Genomic DNA, 20,000 nt, shown 5'->3' with positions numbered 1-20,000 from the left:
CCCCTTGGCATCTTTCATCAAGAGTAGGCTGATGCCGCTGCCGGGTTTCTCTCCACCCTTCATTCTTTCCTGTCCATCCCCTATGGCGCAAATGACCTCAGCTGTCAATCGCCTCCCCTAAATACTACTACTACTACAAGCTAGTCTCAGATCTTGTAAACATTAATGGACATACTCACATAGGATGTTTGAGGGGAATAACTGCAACTCCCAGCATTTTGTACATCTACCAAAGTTAAGGAACCATTTTACACCTCATTTGGTTTTTCAAAGGCAGTTCACATTATTGTGCAATAAATATCAAAAGCAAGCAAAAATATTGTTTTGTTTATTGTAAAGCATCATGATTTCACTATCACTTGACTGCATTTTCCGATGAATAAACATTGATATATGTTGTGTAGCTGCTAACTTTTTAACTTAACAATTCAACTTCTTTGTATGAAGGTTAACATCTAAATAAATTTGATCTTTTCTGTCTGACCAAAGTTTTTTGATAAATTATGACCTGAAAAATCAGGGTGCATCTTGTGGGCAGGAAAAGATAGTAAATTACAGAGAAAAATCTAACATAAAATATACCATAACATCCAATTATGATAAAAATCTGCAGTTGATGAGGTACGTATGTTATCTGCAAGATATTCAGTGGCAAGAAGTACTCGAAAGTGACCAATGGTTGCATTTTTTCGCCATGCTCAGAACTGGTGCAATTAATGAGCAGGTAATTGACCTGGGAAACAACAGCAAGACTTGTCAAAATAATCAGAAGGGCATATTTTATCAAAGCCCTTTATTCAAACATTTACCACTGAGCATCCTGAAAAACATTTTTAAATATCCAACTTTCCCAGAAAATCAAACCAAGGGGCGGCACATATCAGTGACCTAGAGATGCAAATGACAAATTATTATCTAGAAGTTACTAAGATTTAAGCAACGAGACATATTGAAAGCAAACAAGAGAGGAAAATTTTCCCTAGAAAAAATTGTAATACTAACAAATGAAAATAATGGAATGGTAAGTCACAGGTACAAAACCTGATGAAACTTTTATTTGTTTAGAGCATAAAAAGGGACTCATATTGTTCGCATAAATAAAAATCAATAACAAAAATTGCACAGCCAAAACATCCGATAAAACCCTTTAAAGGAAAAGGTTGCATTATTATTATTATGTAATCTACCGGTTAAGGTAGGTTTTTGGATTGACACAGCTACTGAATAAAACATTTTGTGACTCCTAACAAAACTCAAAATCGAGCATCCTACAGTACATCAGGTCCCTTCTCATCAGTGAGTACTTTCTTCCTCCCTTCATCCCGTCCAACATCCCTATCCTGTTCCTTCCCTTTCCTCTTTGCCCAACATTCTCCCCTCTATTACAGTCTTCAGCATCCCACAGCCGGTCAATATGCCCCTCATCCACTTTTCCCGCCTCCATAGGATTTCTCCCAACAAACCCCTCTCTTTGCCCATCATACCAAGTACTTCCTCGTTTGTTTTCTTCTCTGCCCATTTCACCTTCTCCATTCTTCTCCACACCCACATTTCTAAAGCCTCCAGTCTACGTCCATCCTCCTGCTTCAATGACCACGTTTCCACAACGTACATAGCTATGCTCCATATCTAAGTTTTTACGAGTCTTTTCTTAACATCCTTACTCAACGTCCCTGTCATCAACTCCCTCCTCCTTGTGAAAGCCTCTTTGCCTAGCGCAATTCATCTCCTTACGTCCCTACTACTTTGACCATGTTGGTCCTAAACACTTCCGAGATAAATATACTGTTCCACCTCCTTGTGAAAGCCTCTTTGCCTAGCGCAATTCATCTCCTTACGTCCCTACTACTTTGACCATGTTGGTCCTAAACACTTCCGAGATAAATATACTGTTCCACCTGCTCTAGTTTTTGCCCTCCGATTTTTTGTTTAGCTTAGTATTTTTTTTTCTAGAAAATTGCGTAACCTTTGTTTCATTAATATTAATTCTTAACCTGTTTCTATCGCACTGAATTTCCAATTCAGCAATGCTTGCAACCCCTAGGCTGACTGACAAACTAAAGCTTGGTCATCAGCGAACCTAACTGATTTTACAGATTCCCCGCCCACTTTCATTCCTACCTCCACTTCTTCACATACCTCTTTAATCATTTCCTCTACAAAAAGGTTGAAAAGCAATGGTGATAATGGGCAATCCTGCCTTACACCTCTTCCTAACACTGCCCATCCACCACTGGCACCTGCGCAGTCTGAGACATCTAAAGATTGTGGATTAGCCTCCTACCTCTTAAATCTATTCCTATTTTCTATATCTCTCATCGTCAAGTATGCCTGGACCTAAGCTATTTTCATCTACGTCATGTTGTCTTTTTATGTCTAACCTTATTGGCCTGAATTCTTTACCATACTGTTCTTCTATATATTCCTTTCATCTCTCTTGGATCTTTTCTGTTTCAAAAAGATTTCCCCGACTTATCTCAAAGTGTTAACTCAGATTTTCCCTTCTTTCTTCCCGATAATATTTTAACCTTCTTGCAGAGCGCACCAATTTTATCCTTCTTCCGCAAACTTTCCATATCCTCAAACTGCATCTTCCACCATGCTTCTTTTGCTTTATTTGTCACCCATCTCAAATTATTATTTAAGTCTTTATACTTCCTTCTACTTAACTCTGTGTTTACATTCTTCCATTTTTTTCTCTAAACTTCCTAATCATCTCATCAGTGATTCATGGTTTCCTTGCCCTTTTCCCTTAAACATCTCCTATATTGTCCTTTGTGGCTTTCAATATCCCTTTCTTGATACATTCTCATTTTTCTTAGATAGTACTCAGCTCTTTACCATCCTTCATGATTTCCTCTATAGAATGTTGGTACTCCTTCCCCTTCACCCCATTTTATACTTCTACATTCCATTTCCTAACACTCCACCCCTGCCTTATCTTTACGAAACAGATGCTACATTTCTTAACAACTAAATTGTGGTCAGAGTCCGCATCCACTACCGGGAAGCTGTGCGAATTTATCACACTGTTCCTAAACCTGTGTCTAACCAGGATATTATCTAGCTGATACCTTTCTGAGTCATCTGGCATTTTCCATGAATACCTATGCCTTTTGCGGTGTCTAAACCAAGTGTTGGTGATGACTAACCCCTGTCTCCTTCAGAACTCAACAGCTTTCTCCCTGCGGTCATTCTTCATACCTAAGCAGTAGTCCCCCACTTCACCTACTTCTTTTGCCTACTGTCGCATTCCGATCCCTCAACACCATCAAATGTTTCCCAGCAGGAACACATGTGATTATGTCCTCTAACTGATCATGTATCCAATCGAATTCTTCCTCCATACGATTGCTTGGAGGCATGAATACCTGAACAATGGCCAAGTTCATCAGTTCTGCTTTTATTTCTACAAGTAATAATTTACCCGTTGCTTGTTCCATGTTTACTACGCTTCTTCCTACCTCTTTATTCAATATTATGGCAAACCCTTGTTGGCTCTCGTCCCCACCGCTGTATATTATTCTATAATTAACACTCCAGTAATCTCCGCTCACCTTTCATTTCACCTCGCATAAACCTAAAATAGCTGTATTTCCTTTTTCTATCTCCCACTTTGTATTTTCCTGTCCCAAAATTCCCATTCCTATTCTAACTCATTTGGATTCTTCTTCAGTGTCTTCTGTGCTCCTGCTTTTGGTTTCCTTTTGCAATGGTTTTGTTAGATAACGACCCTGAAAGCCTTGCCTCTCCCACTGACAGGCACAAGCCAATTAAACCGAGTCCCACAGTCTCCGAGACTAATATTCTCTATACTGCCCATCATTATATTCTTGGGAATAATAATTGAGCAGGTTTCTGGTTTAATTCCTTAACAGTGTTTTTAACATGACACCATCACCCAATGATCACCCGTAGCCACCTCACTGAGGAACAGACGCTGCGTGGACTACCTTTCGTCGGGCTCCTAACCTTCGACCTATCTGGCATGGGTAACCCTAGCAGGAGCAATATTATTACTCCTGCTATCACAGCTCTAGGGGTCATCAGAACGCACAAGCCTTTCCACCACGTCATGGTAGTAGTCCATGGGAGGGCAGTCTCGTATACTCTCCTGAAAAGTTATTATTAATTGACCTAGGTGTCAATGCTTGACTGATTGCGGGAGTGCTAAAAGCAGGGTCAGAGTATTAAAACTTTTTAAGTGGACTATACAAGCATATTGTACCTTGAAAACTCAAGCAATACATTAAAAAATGAATGATAAAAACAGATACACCTAAGATGATAAAAGCACTCATATTTATTGCTGTTCTACGCATAAATTGTAAAGTGAAAGCAAATTGTCAGTAGTCATGCACGCACCAAGAAATCAATTGATAAACTCAACAAGATAACTGTCAAAACTGAAAATGAAAAGAGAAGTTACATGAAAATGGAGGAAAAATGGTAACTAAGCAACATCTCATCTTTTAAACTTAAGATAAAAGTGCAACAATCACACAAGAGTGGCGGTCACCAACTACAGATCAGCAACTTCCTGCTCGTCTACATGCAAGTCTTTTGAAAATCCAAGACAATAGAATGCTGCTTAAGTTTCATCTACAATCACCACGTGGTTTCATTTTCATAGCTGACAGAAGCAACTAACTTTGGTTTATTTCGAAAAATGGAAAAAAAAATAATTTCATGCAGTTATTGAACATTTCTATTTCATATATTCAATGTTTTCAGGCTTAACTTTGTGGAAATCAATTATCACTGATGTAAAAGTACCAATGTCTTTTTCCACTACATTTTATTCAGTATCAAATAAAAATTTCGTGGAAAGATACATTGGTATTTTTACTTCAGCATTTCCTATTTCAAAGGCTAAACACCAAAAGAGATCAAAGCTGGGTTGGGTGAAATCCCTGGCACCTCTGCTCCTAGGTTTGTGACTGTTTACAATAGGGTGAATGATTTTAAACGTGGCCATATGTTCACAAATGATAAACACTGTTTGGGACGTCCATTGGAAAGGACTTCCTCAGAAATTATTGACAAAATTCACGATAGAATTTGGCCTGATCGATGAATGAAATTTTGAGAAATAGTTGAGGCCACCAGTATGTCACAGCGACGCAAGGTGATTTCAATTCTGCATGAAAAATTGGGGGCGAAAAAAATTTCAGGTAAATGGGGGGTGAGTTTGCTCTCGTTTAAGAATACACGCAAATATGTGATTGATTCCGAGGGTGGCTGGTTGCCTTTCTGTCCGAATCAAGCTTCTGCATCAATACATAACTGCGGACGAAACATGGATACTACACTGGCGCAATCCAGAGACAAAGGAGCAGTCAAACCGGTGGGTTTCCAAAGGTGATCTGGCTCCAAAGAGGGCAAAGATGGCAAAATTGAAAGACAAGATGAATGCCATGGTTTTTAGGATACACACTGAATCATACGCATCAACTACTCACAAAAAGGAAAAATGATAAATGGAGAATATAATGTGCCATTATTGCATCGGTTTGGCAAAGAAATGAAGAAACAGTCCTCATTGGGAAAAGAAATAATTCTCTTCCACCGACACGATTCATGGGTGAGCACCTATGCAGTTTCAATGTTGAAAATTATCTACGATTAGTTCAAATTATTGAATTATCCACCAGATTTGGCCCCAGTGACTTTTTTCATACCCAAACTTGAAAAAATGGCTTAAGATAGAAAACAATTGACGTCAAATGAGTGGGTCATCACCAATACACATGCCCATTTTGATGACCTTCCAAAATCCTACTCTTTGGGCAACTTACATAAGTCGGAGAAATGCTGAGGAAATGTATATTGAGCTAAAAGGAGAATACTTTGAACAATTAAAACAACTACTCACAATAATTTACCCATTTTTATAAACCTAGATTGAGTTAAACTAAATGTCACATGGAATTCAAAATTTCATTTATCAATTCTAGTTTTCACTGGGATTATATAAGTTTCTCGTCCTCTTATTTATGATTATCTCCTTTATAGTTGACCCCCAATCCGGTGGATTAACGTTGCCTTCCATTGAGCAGAATAGCAAGGGTAGTTTGGATTGGGAACAAGCAGAACTTGTTGCTAATCTAGCCCTCACCTCTCCCTGTGCAGATCGCTTATGTGCTCGCCCGTCATCAGCTCCAGCTCCTTGATGCTGCCAATGCACACCACTTCCTGCCCATCCTCTGACACCCACAGAGGAATGGGAGTGCCCCAGTATCGGTTGCGACTCACCGCCCAATCCCTCGCCTCCCTCAGCCAATTGCCAAAGCGCTTCTCTTTCACAAAATCAGGAACCCTAAGAGGAAAGAGCATCAAAACATACATCCAAAATACCTCTGTGCTTTCTCATCTGAGTTAGCCTCGGCCCCAAAAGTTTATAGCTTACAACAGATGAGTTTACATAAATTCTAAAACATGCAAATCAATGTAAAATTTGTCTATATAGAGAACATATGTCAAGAATTCCAAGTGTGAAAAATTAGAAGGATTACTGAAAGAGAGAAAACAGAAAGTTATTTAATGCTATGAAGTTTTCTCGGGTCTTCCACTGGAACAGGGGATCCATATTGGCCGACGTTTCGACGCCCGACTCGTGCATCGCCCTCAGGGTAGATGATTGCCACTCTGCATTTGGTCGTCTTATATACTTGAGCTCTGGGGTCAGGTGACTTGAGATTGGTCTGAAGAGGAGGAGCCTCCTGTTTCATCACTCAGCCGTTGTGGTCTGTTCCTTCCCTTTCTTACCTCCATTAGCACAGGTTTCCATTACTGAGGGAATAGCCGGAGTCCCAGTTGAAATTACTATATGTCCTGCCATTCTAATATCAATTGATTCATTGGTTATTCCTTTCATTGATTACTGGGACCGAATAATATGTCATACTCTCTCTTTCTATACCCAACCTTTCTGGCCTTATGCCTTTACCATACAGTTTTGCTAAATACAAGTATTCCTTCAATCTCTCCTGGATTTTTCCTACTTCAGCTAATACTTTTCTGGATTTATCTTTGGACAGTTTACGATGATTTTCCCATTTTAATTTTTGACAGTGTTTTGAACTTCTATGTATGTAGGGCACCAATTTCACTCATCCCCTGCAAACTTGCCACATCCTTGCACTGAATCTTCTATTACACTTCTCATGCCCTATTTGTTTAGCATCTCAGCTTATTATTGAACTCTTTATACTTCCTTCTACCCAAGTCTGTGCTTAAATATTTCCATTTCCTTTCCTAATCTATCTTATTGATCACCTTGTCCATAAGCAATGGTTTCTTGGTCCTTCTCCTATTTTAATGTTCCTATAGTTTCTTTTGCTGCTGTCGATGTCCCTTTATTGATAAGTTCACATTTATTTCTGCGTAATACACAGGTCTCTTTCCATAACTCAAGATTTTCCCTGAAGCCCGCTGACACCACTCCTTAGTTGATTCGGTTCATGCTTCCATGTAAATACTCGCATTTTCAAACATTAAGCAATCAAATATAAATAATAAGTCTGAACACAACTATGGAACAATGTGAGAACACAAAAGACAGAAAGATTTCGTCACACTTTTTGTGAAAAGTCACTCGTTACGCAAGTCTTTCTGGGCCCTATACTTTGGCTCATTATGTTAAATATTCACTATGCGAGGTGCTCGTTAAGTGAAGTTCCACTGTACAAGGTTGTGTTTAGTACAAGAAGAAGTGTTGATGCTGACACAACAACTCATTGGAAGGTGTCAGAATCAAATAAACATCCTAAAAGCCAAAAGATGTTTTCAATGCAGATGAGACATGTGGTTATTTTTTAATGTGCTGCCATTAAAAACACCCTGTTTCAGAGGGGAACGGGATCAAGGAGGGTCGCTGAGCAATCAAAGGCTTACTACTGTCTTAATAATCACTAATTCAGGTGGAAGTGTGGAGCTTTAACCTCCAATGGTTGCTTAATCAAAGAGTTCTTGGTGCTTCAAACATATAAAAACATTCCCCAAATAGACACAGACACACAGTAAATTCCAAAGCATGGATGATGACCTTGGAAATATTTGAGGATAAGCTTCATGCTCTGGATGATAAAATGGGGCCTCACACAACAGGAAACGTCTGCCGCTGCTGCTTATTGATCAGTGTCAACTGCCTGCCAACCCACCCAATGGACACTTGGGAGATGCACAGTGGCAATTTCATCCTGCAAATTGTGGTCTCCAACCATTGGATTTAATTGGCACTATTCACTCATTAAAGGCACACTAACAAGGAATGAATGTGCACTATTTGACAGCCCCACATTAATGGGTTACGAATATAAAGGCAATCAAATTGAGGGTACTGGATGCCTTAACACTACATGCCTAGTGCTTGGAAGCAAGTTGAGGAATCTAAAACGTATACAACTGATTTAGGAAGGCTGGGAGGATTACATGTTGATTGTGATGAAGAAATTAAGGTTTAAGTCACTAGCGATGATGATCTTAACTAAAGGCAATATCAGATATTTTTGTCAAATAATCATTTTAATCAGTAGATAGTTTCAATGCTTCCCAACTACAAATATGACTGAAATGACTCAGCCATCCTCAATTCTTTCTTAGGTCTACAATATCTTTTGTGGGCCACGACTCTACCCTTCTAGCATTGTTCATGGTGCCTCAAATGATTAAGACTGCCCAGTCTTCGGCCACTTACCAATATGTTTGCTGGTTGGCATTTAGCAGATCTTTCACCAATGGTTCCACACGAATGAACCACGACGGCACAGCCTTATAGATGAGAGGAGTCTCAGATCTCCAGCAGAAGGGGTAGTTGTGCTTGGTGGTGGCAGCACTCACCAGCCTGCCCTGGCCCTTCAGAAATTTGATGATGTCCTTGTCTGCATCCTGAATGGGAGATATACGCCCACAAAACATATTGCTATTAACAATATGCCATTTCCATGAATGAAGTGAATCTCACGTAATTTAAACAAGTATGGTTAGTGTGAAGTCTAGGAGTGGTGACAATATTTTATCGGGCTCAGCATTTACTTTAGGGTGCAGCGCACTGAGACATTCACATACATGCATGATTGTGAACCATCAATTACAAAGAGAACTGCCAAGACATCTAGAGGTAATATCACTAAGGATATCAGGAATTTAGAAGAGCTGCCAGCCCAATGAATGACTACCTCCACTCAGCAAATATGCCCCGTACTCGTCAGACTATGCTTTGAAATTTCAATTGGGGTTAAGGTATTTTAGCTTCCACAGTAACCTACAACATTATACAACTTAAAACTGTATCGAATCCAAAAGCATATATTTATCCAATGATTTATGCATGGACTGCCAAGGTCAAGGGCTGTCAAAGGGCTCTTTTTGACAAATAAAATTATTATATAAGAGTACCTTTCAGTCTAAAATGTCAAACTGTATTATCAATGTTTAAAGTCTGATAGAAAGGTCAAAGTGCTGTTTTTTGACTAACGCAAAATAAATAAATAAAAGAATAACCAAAAATCTCTGGATCACGCTGAAGTCAAATATAAGAAAATAAGTTATGTTTATTTTTAAATTCACAATGCATCAGGGAACTGATTACAAATGTAAACATAGTGATTTAGCAACTAACACTGATCAAGAGTTACTAAATGGAATTAACATGGTCCATGAAGAGTTTAAGAATACTTATATTCATTTAACCCTTCTAATGGACAACTTAGATGTGGTGGAAGGTCTTGTGTCTTCCGATTACCCCTAGAACTGTGCTGGTGGGAACAATAAAATTTGCATTCTGGGATGCTAACCCATGCCAGAAAGGTCAAAGGTTAGGAGCCAGACGAAAGGTCATCCATGCAGCATCTGTTCCTTGGTGAGGCGGCTCCAAAGGCATCTGACCCCAGTGGGGTGGCCATTAAGTGATGGTGTCACCTTTAAAAACACGACTGAGGAAGGCAAGGCGAAACCACCTCAATTATTAATCCCATGATTTTTATGATGTACAATATAGAGAAAACGAGTTCTGGCAACTATGGGACTAGGCCCAATTGGCCATGTGCCATTCCCGGATGTGGGATAGGCAAGGCTTTGTCATTTCAAGAAATCTTTGCGAAGCTAAACCGAGGGAAGCAGCACAGAAGACCAAATTAGTTAGAATAGGAACTTGGAATGTTAAAAAAATGATGAGGGCAGGAAAATTAGAACATATGAAACAAGAGATGGAGAGAGGAAATATAGGAGAGGCTGTTTTAAGTCAATGCAAGGTGAGATGAAAGGATAACGGACAGTTTCCATCTTCCATTTGGATAAACAGTAAACATCTTCATGTAAAAGTTGGGCAGTTTTTAGATCACCCATGAACAAGGAAGTTTATGGTATATACAAGAAATAAAATAGCTCTCGTCAAAGTCAACATACTAGCAACCCTTCCACTGTCATTAATTACACACAACGAGTAGTAATCTCTCCAATCAGCAAGCCAAGTTGTCCTAGTCAAAGAACCTCATTGAAGCAAACACAGAGTGCAGGAATGCATCTCCCCATGCATTTCAGTTACTCACCCACAGGACACATTGATCCCTCTTCACAAATACCACAGTGCTGTGATGCTAGAACGTGATTATTTTCAGTATCTCATAACATGTTTAATGGTCAGTAACTTTGAGATTTCAGCCAAAGACACTACAGACAATTTTTCAAGTAAGCTTTATAAAATGTCCCTGCGTCGTCAAAACCTTTCCCTTCTTCAAAAAAAATGGCATGTGATTGATATGACTACCAGAACTCCAAGACTTTACACCCCTCTTAAATTTCAGAGGGAAAATATCCCACATGCTCCATATCTCGCCCAAGAAAATTGTTAACCTTACTCGCTAAGACCACAATTTGCCATCCTCTCAAAATAGGCCCTTGCTTACAAAGACAGCGTCATATTTTATCCTTGGACATACTCAATGGTTTTGAAGTGCTTTGATGATTGTGCCATCATTAGTTTATGGTAAACCCAATGCACATTCAGCACTCCCTTCTTTTGTCTCCTTTCTCTATCCATCCTTCTCTCCTATTTGATTAGGTGTTTTTGAGGCACCAGTTCATAGCCAACATAGGATAAAAGAAGCAGTATTTCATTTTGAATACTTGATGAAGACCATCCGCCAAACCTAAATGAAAGCTACCCAATGTCTTCATCTTCAGTGAACTTGCTACTATGCCAAAGCTAATACAACCTTTTCTGCTGCCACACCAAAGTTGCCTTTCATCTTTTCCTATTTGCTGCTACATCAACAAAGATGATAGAATTACTGAATGAAGTTGGGGGCTTCTGATAACACACATTAGTTTGCAGCCAGTGTTCCAACCCTCACAGCCATGGAGGCTCACGTTCGAGGTTGTGTACACTCACGCTCCCTCAAAGCAAATGCCAGCAAAAAGGGCAAGATTTTTACTAGGGATGATGATGTAGAAAAGTTTCTTTTTGACAGTGACACCAATATTAGTGATAACATTGAGGAAACAGTGCTAGCGATTACAGTGAGGAATGACACTGGTAACTCTGACAATTCAGAAACTGTGAATAGTGAAGACAGGGCAGAACCTTCCAGCAAAAATGAAGGCAGTATTCATCTGGCAGATCCAAAAAAGAATTAAAGCTGAAGGCAAAACTTAGTATTTGTTCATAGAGAATTTGCAATCATATTACAGTCATACAGTTTCCAATAATTAAAATCAAAATCAAGTGAAATAAAAAAAATTGAAAGAAGCTACTCAAGTTTGGGAAAAAATACCAATTACAGTAAAAATTTTTTTCCACAATTTTACCAGATATATTATAAAATATCTCCAGACCCCTTCACTGCATTTCAATGAAACTTTCAATGATGAAAGAAGATATAGATTACAATAAAAAACGGATATAATTTTTAAAAATATGCACACCAAAAATTATTCATAATTTTGCAAATTTTTATAATTATTAATCATAATGTTCAATAAAAGAAATTTGGGAATAATGACAACAAATTATAACTGGCGAAGTATTAACCTATATTTATAAAAAAATTCAAATAAATGAATAATAAACTTTACCATTTATAGCATAATTATCAAGAGAATTATTTCCAAAATAAATGGTGTTTCTGAGGGAGTAGTTCACAAAAGAAATGGTAAGCCAATGGGTTAATTAATATGCTCCATCATGTAACATTTAACAGGCCCTTCTGACAAACTTGCTTTAAAATATCCTTCCGAGGAACTATTGAAGCTTGAAATCAGGGGACTGCAAGGAAATGAACTGTTCGAGCTCAAAAACTGTTGGGGAAAAACACCCCTCTGATATAAAAGCTGGTATCACTAATGTAAAAAATTCTCATAAAAGCAGAATACGAGGTATTTCAACACACTTTTACTTGGTAGTAGCACTACTTTTGATACACAGCCACCATTTTCAAGTACCTGGCAATCACGCTAATGAGTTAAAACTACAAGTACCAAAGAGAAGTGTAATGAAATACCTAAGCATTCTTCTTTCATTCAAGATGAATCTCCACATAGTCATGACTGATACCATCAAGTGCATGTGAAAAACCTGTTCACATCAGTCCCTACTAAGCAGGTCTCGAAATGAACTTAGTCAAATCACTCTCTGGAGACTTCAGGAAAATATTGGAAGTGGATATTTTACTAAACTTGGGCATTTCCATACAATAAACAATGGAACATGGGTTACGCATTGGTATTTTATTCTGAATGTCATATAATAGATGGCACAACTATTGCCACAGAGGTATATGACATCTAGAGCTGACTGCATTTTTTTTTAGCATTTTTATCATTACCCACCACCATTTTAAGCCTGCAAAGTATCTAACCCTCTCGCGTCCCCCAACAACAACCGCCAGGAAAGAGAAACTGAGACATTAGAAGGTTGTAAATTGGCAACCAAAAACAAAGTTGTGAGGACGAGGCCTAGGGCTTGTGCAAGGTAAGGCTCATGGATTTCACTGCGATTTGAGCTCTTGGTCCAACATGAAAGACGTGCATATGATGAATGGAGGCGATAGCCCTGACGAGATTACATTTAAACTGCTCTGGTGGGAATGCAATTAGCCATTGTACTGACTGCTCATTGCTCACTCAAAAAAAGTTGCAAGGACTTTCAGTCATTTTATGTTATTCAAAAGAGCTTCAAAGGCCTTAGGCCTTCTTTACCGCTTAACAGAAATTAAAGATCCAATAGCACTCCATTTGTACTTCTCAACAATTGTCCTCCCCATAGTATCATATTGCTCCCCCATTTGGTCCGCCTCAGCCCCAACTAATCTAAAATCCCTCGATTGCATCTCTCACTTCTTTGCCAAAATAATCAAACACAGAGTCTCACATTTCAGCAATATGCCCTCAAATGCTGTTCTGTCTTCTTTATCCATTTCTAGTCCCCAAAACCGCAGACTTAGAGCTGATTTAAAACTCCTCCACAACACCCTTGACTCGACTATTGACTGCCCTGAACTGCTCTCTCTCTCTCTTCACTTCAGGATACCAACTCGATCCACTCGCACCCACTCCCTACTCAATCTCTGCCTATTCCTAGAATATCTCTAACTAAGCACTCACCTTTACTATTTCGCCTCACCTCCCTTCTCAGTTCACTCCCTCCATCCTTCTAATTTATCATGCAACAATTTCACCACCCAAGCTATAACCCACCTTTCAACAAATTAAATTTTTCCCCTCTCCATGCTCGGTTCTCATCGTTTACTGTTATGTTGTTATTGTATTTTGTTCTCTTTCATGTTTTTTATATTTTTCCACTATATATTGGCACTACTGCTGCATGTGAATAATGTTTTAAAATAAATAAACTACTTCAATAATGCATTTACAAACATTCTATTGCTCTATATCCTAAGGAATGTTTTAAATTTTATGAAAAGTAAACAAAGAGGCTTTTTGATCAAAACTTTGACAGCATGCATCACTAACGCATGCTTGGTTCCAAGGACTTTCATCATCATCAGTATTTCAATCTTAAGACTGGTTTACACTGCAGCCCTCCTTTCTCCTATATTTGAATGCAAGGTTGCACATTTTAGGGAGAATAATGTGGTGGTTTCCCATTGCTTCCAAATTGCAGTGCTGCGGTCGTGAACCGCACTCTCGGCGGCTGATGCCGGACCAACCGACTTGGTCTGTGCCACCAGTGCTTAATGGTGAAACTGCTGCTTTTCACCATGGGTAGCTAGGAGTCTATTTTTCTTGTTGCCTCATTCCGAAATACCATTTATGTGGTTTTCCGGTTAATGTGTGGTTTCCTCATTCCAAAATACCATTCACAAATTTTTTCTAAGCCGAAAAATTTTTACCAGTCATGGGATTTGAACTAGCAATCTAAGGACTTCATTCTTCGTAAAAAAACTTTTGTTTTAAGTTTGCTCAATGAATTTCTTAATACACATTTTAATAAGTGGAACTTATCTTTGGAAGGACCTCGCATAGCAAATAATTTGCATAGTGTGAAAAAAAATATTTCTCAAAAAATAACTCGCTTAATGAATGGATTTATATAATGGGGGACAAAGAGGGGGGTTTCAGAATGATTATATTCCTGCTGTTTCAATTTGTATTTCGCACTTAGTCCACCAGCATCTTAGCGTTGCTTGATCACCCATTTTTCCAAACTTGTATTCAGATGTATTATTTGTGATTTATTTGGGCAAAGTTTAATAATATTTTGAGCATAGTTAAAAAATGTTCCAATATAAAAAGTAGCGAGAAGACAGCCTTCAGAAAATAAAAATAAATACAAAAGACAAAATTTAGGATAGATCTTTCCAAAGAAGTGACAACAATATCTATGCAAGAGTTACATAATCTCAAAAATGTTGAAAGGTTTTTTCTCATATGGATAAACAAAACACAATTGCAAGTCGACACTACTAACGAGAATATAATTTGTAAGAAGGCATAAGTGAATTTTTGCTGATGATGTTAAGGAATACCAGGATCACCAATGGCCATAAAGAAGAATTTAAGAGAAACAGTGAGAGGTTTGAGAAGTTTAAGAGAATAACTGGCACCCATGGCATTGTTAGGCACAGTGAAGCAGCGAGCTCTGATTCAAAGGCAGCGGAGAACTTCATCAGTGACTTCAACAAGATTGTAGTTTCTGAGGGTCACATGCTGCAACATGCTTTTCATTGTGCCGAGACGAGTTTCACATGGAAAAAGATGGCAAAGCAAACCTATAACAGCAGAGGAAAATAAATTGCCCCGACCCAAAAGTCAATGGAAGACTGTCTCTTGCTGCCATTTCATGGCAATGCATGGGTTCATTTGAAAATGAAACCCTTGCTTGTTAACCATTCAGAAACTCCATGAGCCTTCAAGAAGTGTTCATTCCAGAAAGACAAAAAGGCTAAGTGTGATGTGGAGGTCATGGGAAAGCATGGGAAACTTGCTGCATTGTACATTACCCAAATAAGGCAGTAGCTATGCATGCTACAAATGTACTTAATGATAATGCTGTGCTGTATTTCCACAGAATTTCAAAGAGTCAGCAAAAATAAATGTCTCCGGACAGCTTTCTCGTATAAGAGAATTAGGACTGTATCATAAATAATAAACTAATTATATTGACTCATTTTTGCTCTCCACAAATAATAATAATAATAATAATCTTTATTTGCCCAGAAGACACTGACACAGTGTAATAGATACATCAGATAAGTGTATAGGACACGTCATATGTACATATAGATGTTAAACAATGATGAATTTCAGAAAAGCATGACACAATAATAATTTTTTGCATAAAATATATTCCATATTCAGTATGGCTATTTTTTCTCCATGAATTCCATTACAGAATAAAACTGTTCTTTCCTTAAAAATGATATTAATTTCTTTTTGAACAGGACTGGATCCTTTACGTACTTAAAATCGTAAGGGAGCCTGTTGAGTGCAAGGAGGCCCATTGATTTAGGCCCCAGGGATGTATTTAAAGTCCTGCAATAAGTTTGATGCAGGTCTCTGCAGGCTCTGGTTTGGTGACAATGAACGTTGTCATTTGTCATATAATTGGATATATTACTTTTAGCGAAAATGCATACGACATAAATATAAATACATGGAACAGTCAGAATATTTAACCTTTTGAAGAAGGAAAGACAAGGTGCATTGTAGGGAGCATTGCATATTAATCGTATTAAACATTTTTGAGCTTTAAAAATTGAATCAGAATGAGGGGAAGAACCCCAGAACAGAATACTGTAGATGATTAAAGAATAAAATTCTCCGTAATAAATTGAAAGTAAGATATCAAGGCTTACAGATTTCCTAATACTTCTAATAAGAAAGCAAATGGAATTTAACCTGCTACGAAGATTGCATATGTGTTCATCCCATGATACATTTTTATTTATAACAACTCCCAAAAACTTGGATCTAGAAATTTGGGGTACACACGTTCCCCCTAGGTCAATGGCCAATGAAGCAGGGGCTTTATTTTTATTAGAGAAGTATATGAGTCCAGACTTGTCAGGGTTGAGTTTCAGAGAATTTTGTGAACACCATTCACAAAGAAGTTCGGAAACTCTAGCTGCTGTCAAGGTCAAGTTGTTTAACGATGGTGCTGATACAATTACGTTAGTGTCATCAGCATATAAAATTGGCTCGGCTCCTGGAACTGACTGCAGAAGTTTTGGTAAGTCATTAATGTAAAGTAAAAATAGGATAGGGCCCAAGACTGAGCCTTGGGGTACACCTAATGTAACTTCTTTACTAGGAGAAGTAAAATTAGTACCGTTCTTTGACAAAATAACCTGTTGGTGCCTTGCGCTGAGGTAAGATTTGATCCAGTTATAAGGGATACCTCTGATGCCATAGTGTCCTAATTTGGACAAGAGTAACTGATGATTAACTAGGTCAAAAGCCTTGGAAAAATCGAAGAATAGTCCCAAGGTTTCAATTCTATTATCAAGATTTGAAAGTATTAGGTTTACGAGGTGATAGGTGGCTGTAGATGTAGATCTGCATTTCCTAAAACCATTCTGTGAGCCAGACAAGAGATTAAAAGATTCAAGAAATGATGTAAGTCGATTATGGAAGACCTTTTCAAATAGTTTCCCTATCTGGTTTAATAAAGATATTGGACGGTAAGAATTCATATCCTGCTCACTACCTTTCCCTTTATAAAGTGGTACAACTTTGGCAATTTTAATGGCATCAGGAAAAACACCAAGTTGTAGGGATTTATTAATTAGGAAGAGTATCTGTTCCTTGATAGAATTAATTGATTTTTTTATCACAATCCCTGGGATACCATCTGTACCAGGACTACTTTTGTTAGGGAATTTTTTAATGATGTTCATCAGTTCCAGTTCAGTACAAGGAAGCAGGTACAATGAATTAGACAGGCTTGGGATTAGAGGATAATTAACAGGAATTGGAGTATTTGTAGTAGTCTGGTGGGACAAGTAGAAGTCATTTAAGTTGGATGCCATTTGAGAGTAATCAGAAATAACATTACCGGTGGAGTCCTGTAATTTAAAATCACGATGATTATTGATAGAACACTTAGCTTCCTTTATAATCTTCCAAATTTCTTTAGATTTGTTATTGGCATTGAGGATTCTACAGTTGTTAAATGTTTTTTTAGCCAGTTGTAACTTTTGACGGTACGTTTTTTTCAGTGTTCTATACTCCAAGCAGTCTATCGAGTTACATTTATTTTTATAAGAGATAGCTAACTCCTTCATTTTTTTCGAGAGGCATCGTATTTCATCGGTGACCCAATGGTTTCTAGTATTTAAGGACAAGTTTCTAGTTTTGTGGGAGACCAATGGAAAACAAATGTCTAAGTAATATTGATATGAAGAATAAAAATACTCAAATGAGTCATTGTAGGATCTGAGTTGGTATAAATCAGACCAATCATGGGACTTCAACATATAATTGAAGATAATAAAGTTTTGCTCTGTAAACTGCCTTTTATAAATTTTTTTGCAGTGACTCGGAGAAGAAATTAAAATCTTGCATAGAAGAGGATAGTGATCTGATATGTGGGATTTGATTACTTCAGTATTTACTTTTCCCAAATCAATGTTTGTTAAGATATTGTCTATACTAGTAGAGGAAAGGCCGTTTACCCTAGTGGGTTCGGTATTAGTAACACAAATGTTGAAAGAGGTGAGGATATCTAAGAATTCCTGTTTGGCTTTGGAATTACTTGCGAAATCACAATTAAAGTCCCCAGTTATAATTAAATTAGGTTTTGGTATAGCATCATGAATTAGCTCTAATAGTTTGGCAAGTTTGTTAAGAAAAACACTAAAATCACTCGAGGGAGAACGATAGATAGATAATAAATGATATGCGACATTATTTACACTGAGACCCACGACACAGGACTCGAAGGACAACTCTTCATTGAGAAAATCCTGTGAGAAACAGGTCGGGAAAAGGCGCACACACTGTGAAACTAGAACCAATACACCTCCATTTCTATGCTTTGAACGGCAAAATACATCGGCGATGGAATATCCAGGTAGATTTAAAAATTTCAAATCACTTAATTTCAACCAGTGTTCATTAATACAAAGGACATGAGGTTTATATTCACTCATCAGGACCTCAAGATCCAGCAACTTGTTACTAAGACATTGAATGTTAATGTGCAGGACCTTGAGGTACTTCGCTACCCTGTCGATGTTGTCGGGCGTGTCTTCCAAAAAGAATAATTTCCGACGTGCACATATTTGGGCCAAAATGAAGGCTTTATGAGGGTTTCCCGTAGCTCACTATTCACTGAAATGCGGAAGGAGGCATGGTTGCCGCGGGTCACTTCGAGCTTGACAACTTCCATGACCGATGAAGTATCCAGATCAGGAATTTCCTCTCGAACATATTCCTGAATAGCTTCCACAGTTGTGCTGGAGTTGAGATTCCATACATGAAGATGCGATCGTCGTGGAATACCTGCGAGGGAGCACATCTTCTCCGACGATCCTATCGCCAGAGGAGTACGGCATCTTCGTTTATTGGTCGCAGGGATGAATCCATCATCAGATGCATTAAGAGGATGACGAGGTTTAAGAGTCATAACAGATTCAGGTTCAGAGGAGTCACACAATTCGACATTGCGGGCACTTTGGGCAGATTTGCTCAAAGTGGCAGCAGTGAATGTATCACATTTCTCGGAAATGGTACATATTTGCTCTGGGGCTCCTTCTTTAGAGATCGCAGTCTTAGATTGACGCGTGACTGGTTTCTCGTACTTGGGAGTAAGAATTTTTGGTTGAACTGGTTCCACAGCTGCTTTCACAACATTTGCGAACAAAGGGTTTTCCTTCTGTTTGTCCTGAGTCAATTCACGGACACTTTTAAGGTTGTTTACGTCGTGCTTGATAGCTTCTAGGTCGGCCGCCATCTTAGCAATCGAGAACTTGTTAGTACGGCATGAAAAACATCTCCAGAAAATATCCCGGCAGCTTGCTAGCGCTTTACATGCTATCTCGTCTAAGCCGGAGCATTTATAATGAAAAAGAAGTGGACAGAGTTCACAAGTAATAAACTTTTCGCCTAGATTCAAGGAATTATTGCAGCCACTACAGGCTCGTACGATATTACTGGCCGCCATGATACATCCGGGACAAATCAAATGTAACCCCAGGTTTGTTCATTGGAAGAAAATCTGAAGATGATTCACGATCTTAAACAAAAGTACATGTAATTTTCTTTGAATAAACCTTGTAAATCATTCATTTTTTTGGCCTGGAATGCATTACTTCACTAATTTAAAAGGGCAAAATTGTTACACTTAAAGATTGTTTTGCTTCATGGGAAACAATCCAGATGAAATTATGCTCATTGTGTGAGGTTTTACTGTACAATCAATTTTTCATTCCATTTAAACATCATCTTGATTAAGATCAGGGGATGACATTGTCACATTGACTGAAAATATTATCCTATGGTAAAAAACACTACATTAAAGTAGTAGGTAAATTAAATGG

The 20,000-nt window shown here is 38.2% G+C and overlaps 1 protein-coding gene across 1 annotated transcript in view; it reads right to left on the bottom strand.

The window, feature by feature from the left end:
• Window positions 1-20,000, bottom strand: part of IleRS (Isoleucyl-tRNA synthetase) — a 107,738-nt gene that overhangs the window by 41,840 nt on the left and 45,898 nt on the right. The window contains exons 9-10 of the mRNA XM_071586300.1: window positions 8,699-8,889; window positions 6,119-6,319 (exon numbers count right to left, since the gene is read on the bottom strand). Coding sequence (XP_071442401.1) covers window positions 6,119-6,319; window positions 8,699-8,889 — 392 coding nt within the window. The remainder of the gene's footprint in view (window positions 1-6,118; window positions 6,320-8,698; window positions 8,890-20,000) is intronic.

Source organism: Hetaerina americana, unplaced genomic scaffold (assembly GCF_022747635.1).
Source record: "Hetaerina americana unplaced genomic scaffold, ioHetAmer1.1.p SCAF_217, whole genome shotgun sequence".
NCBI classification, from domain to species: Eukaryota; Metazoa; Arthropoda; class Insecta; order Odonata; family Calopterygidae; genus Hetaerina; species Hetaerina americana.
The sequence above is the reverse complement of the archived record's forward strand: the minus strand, read 5'-3'. Positions and strand labels throughout refer to the sequence as shown.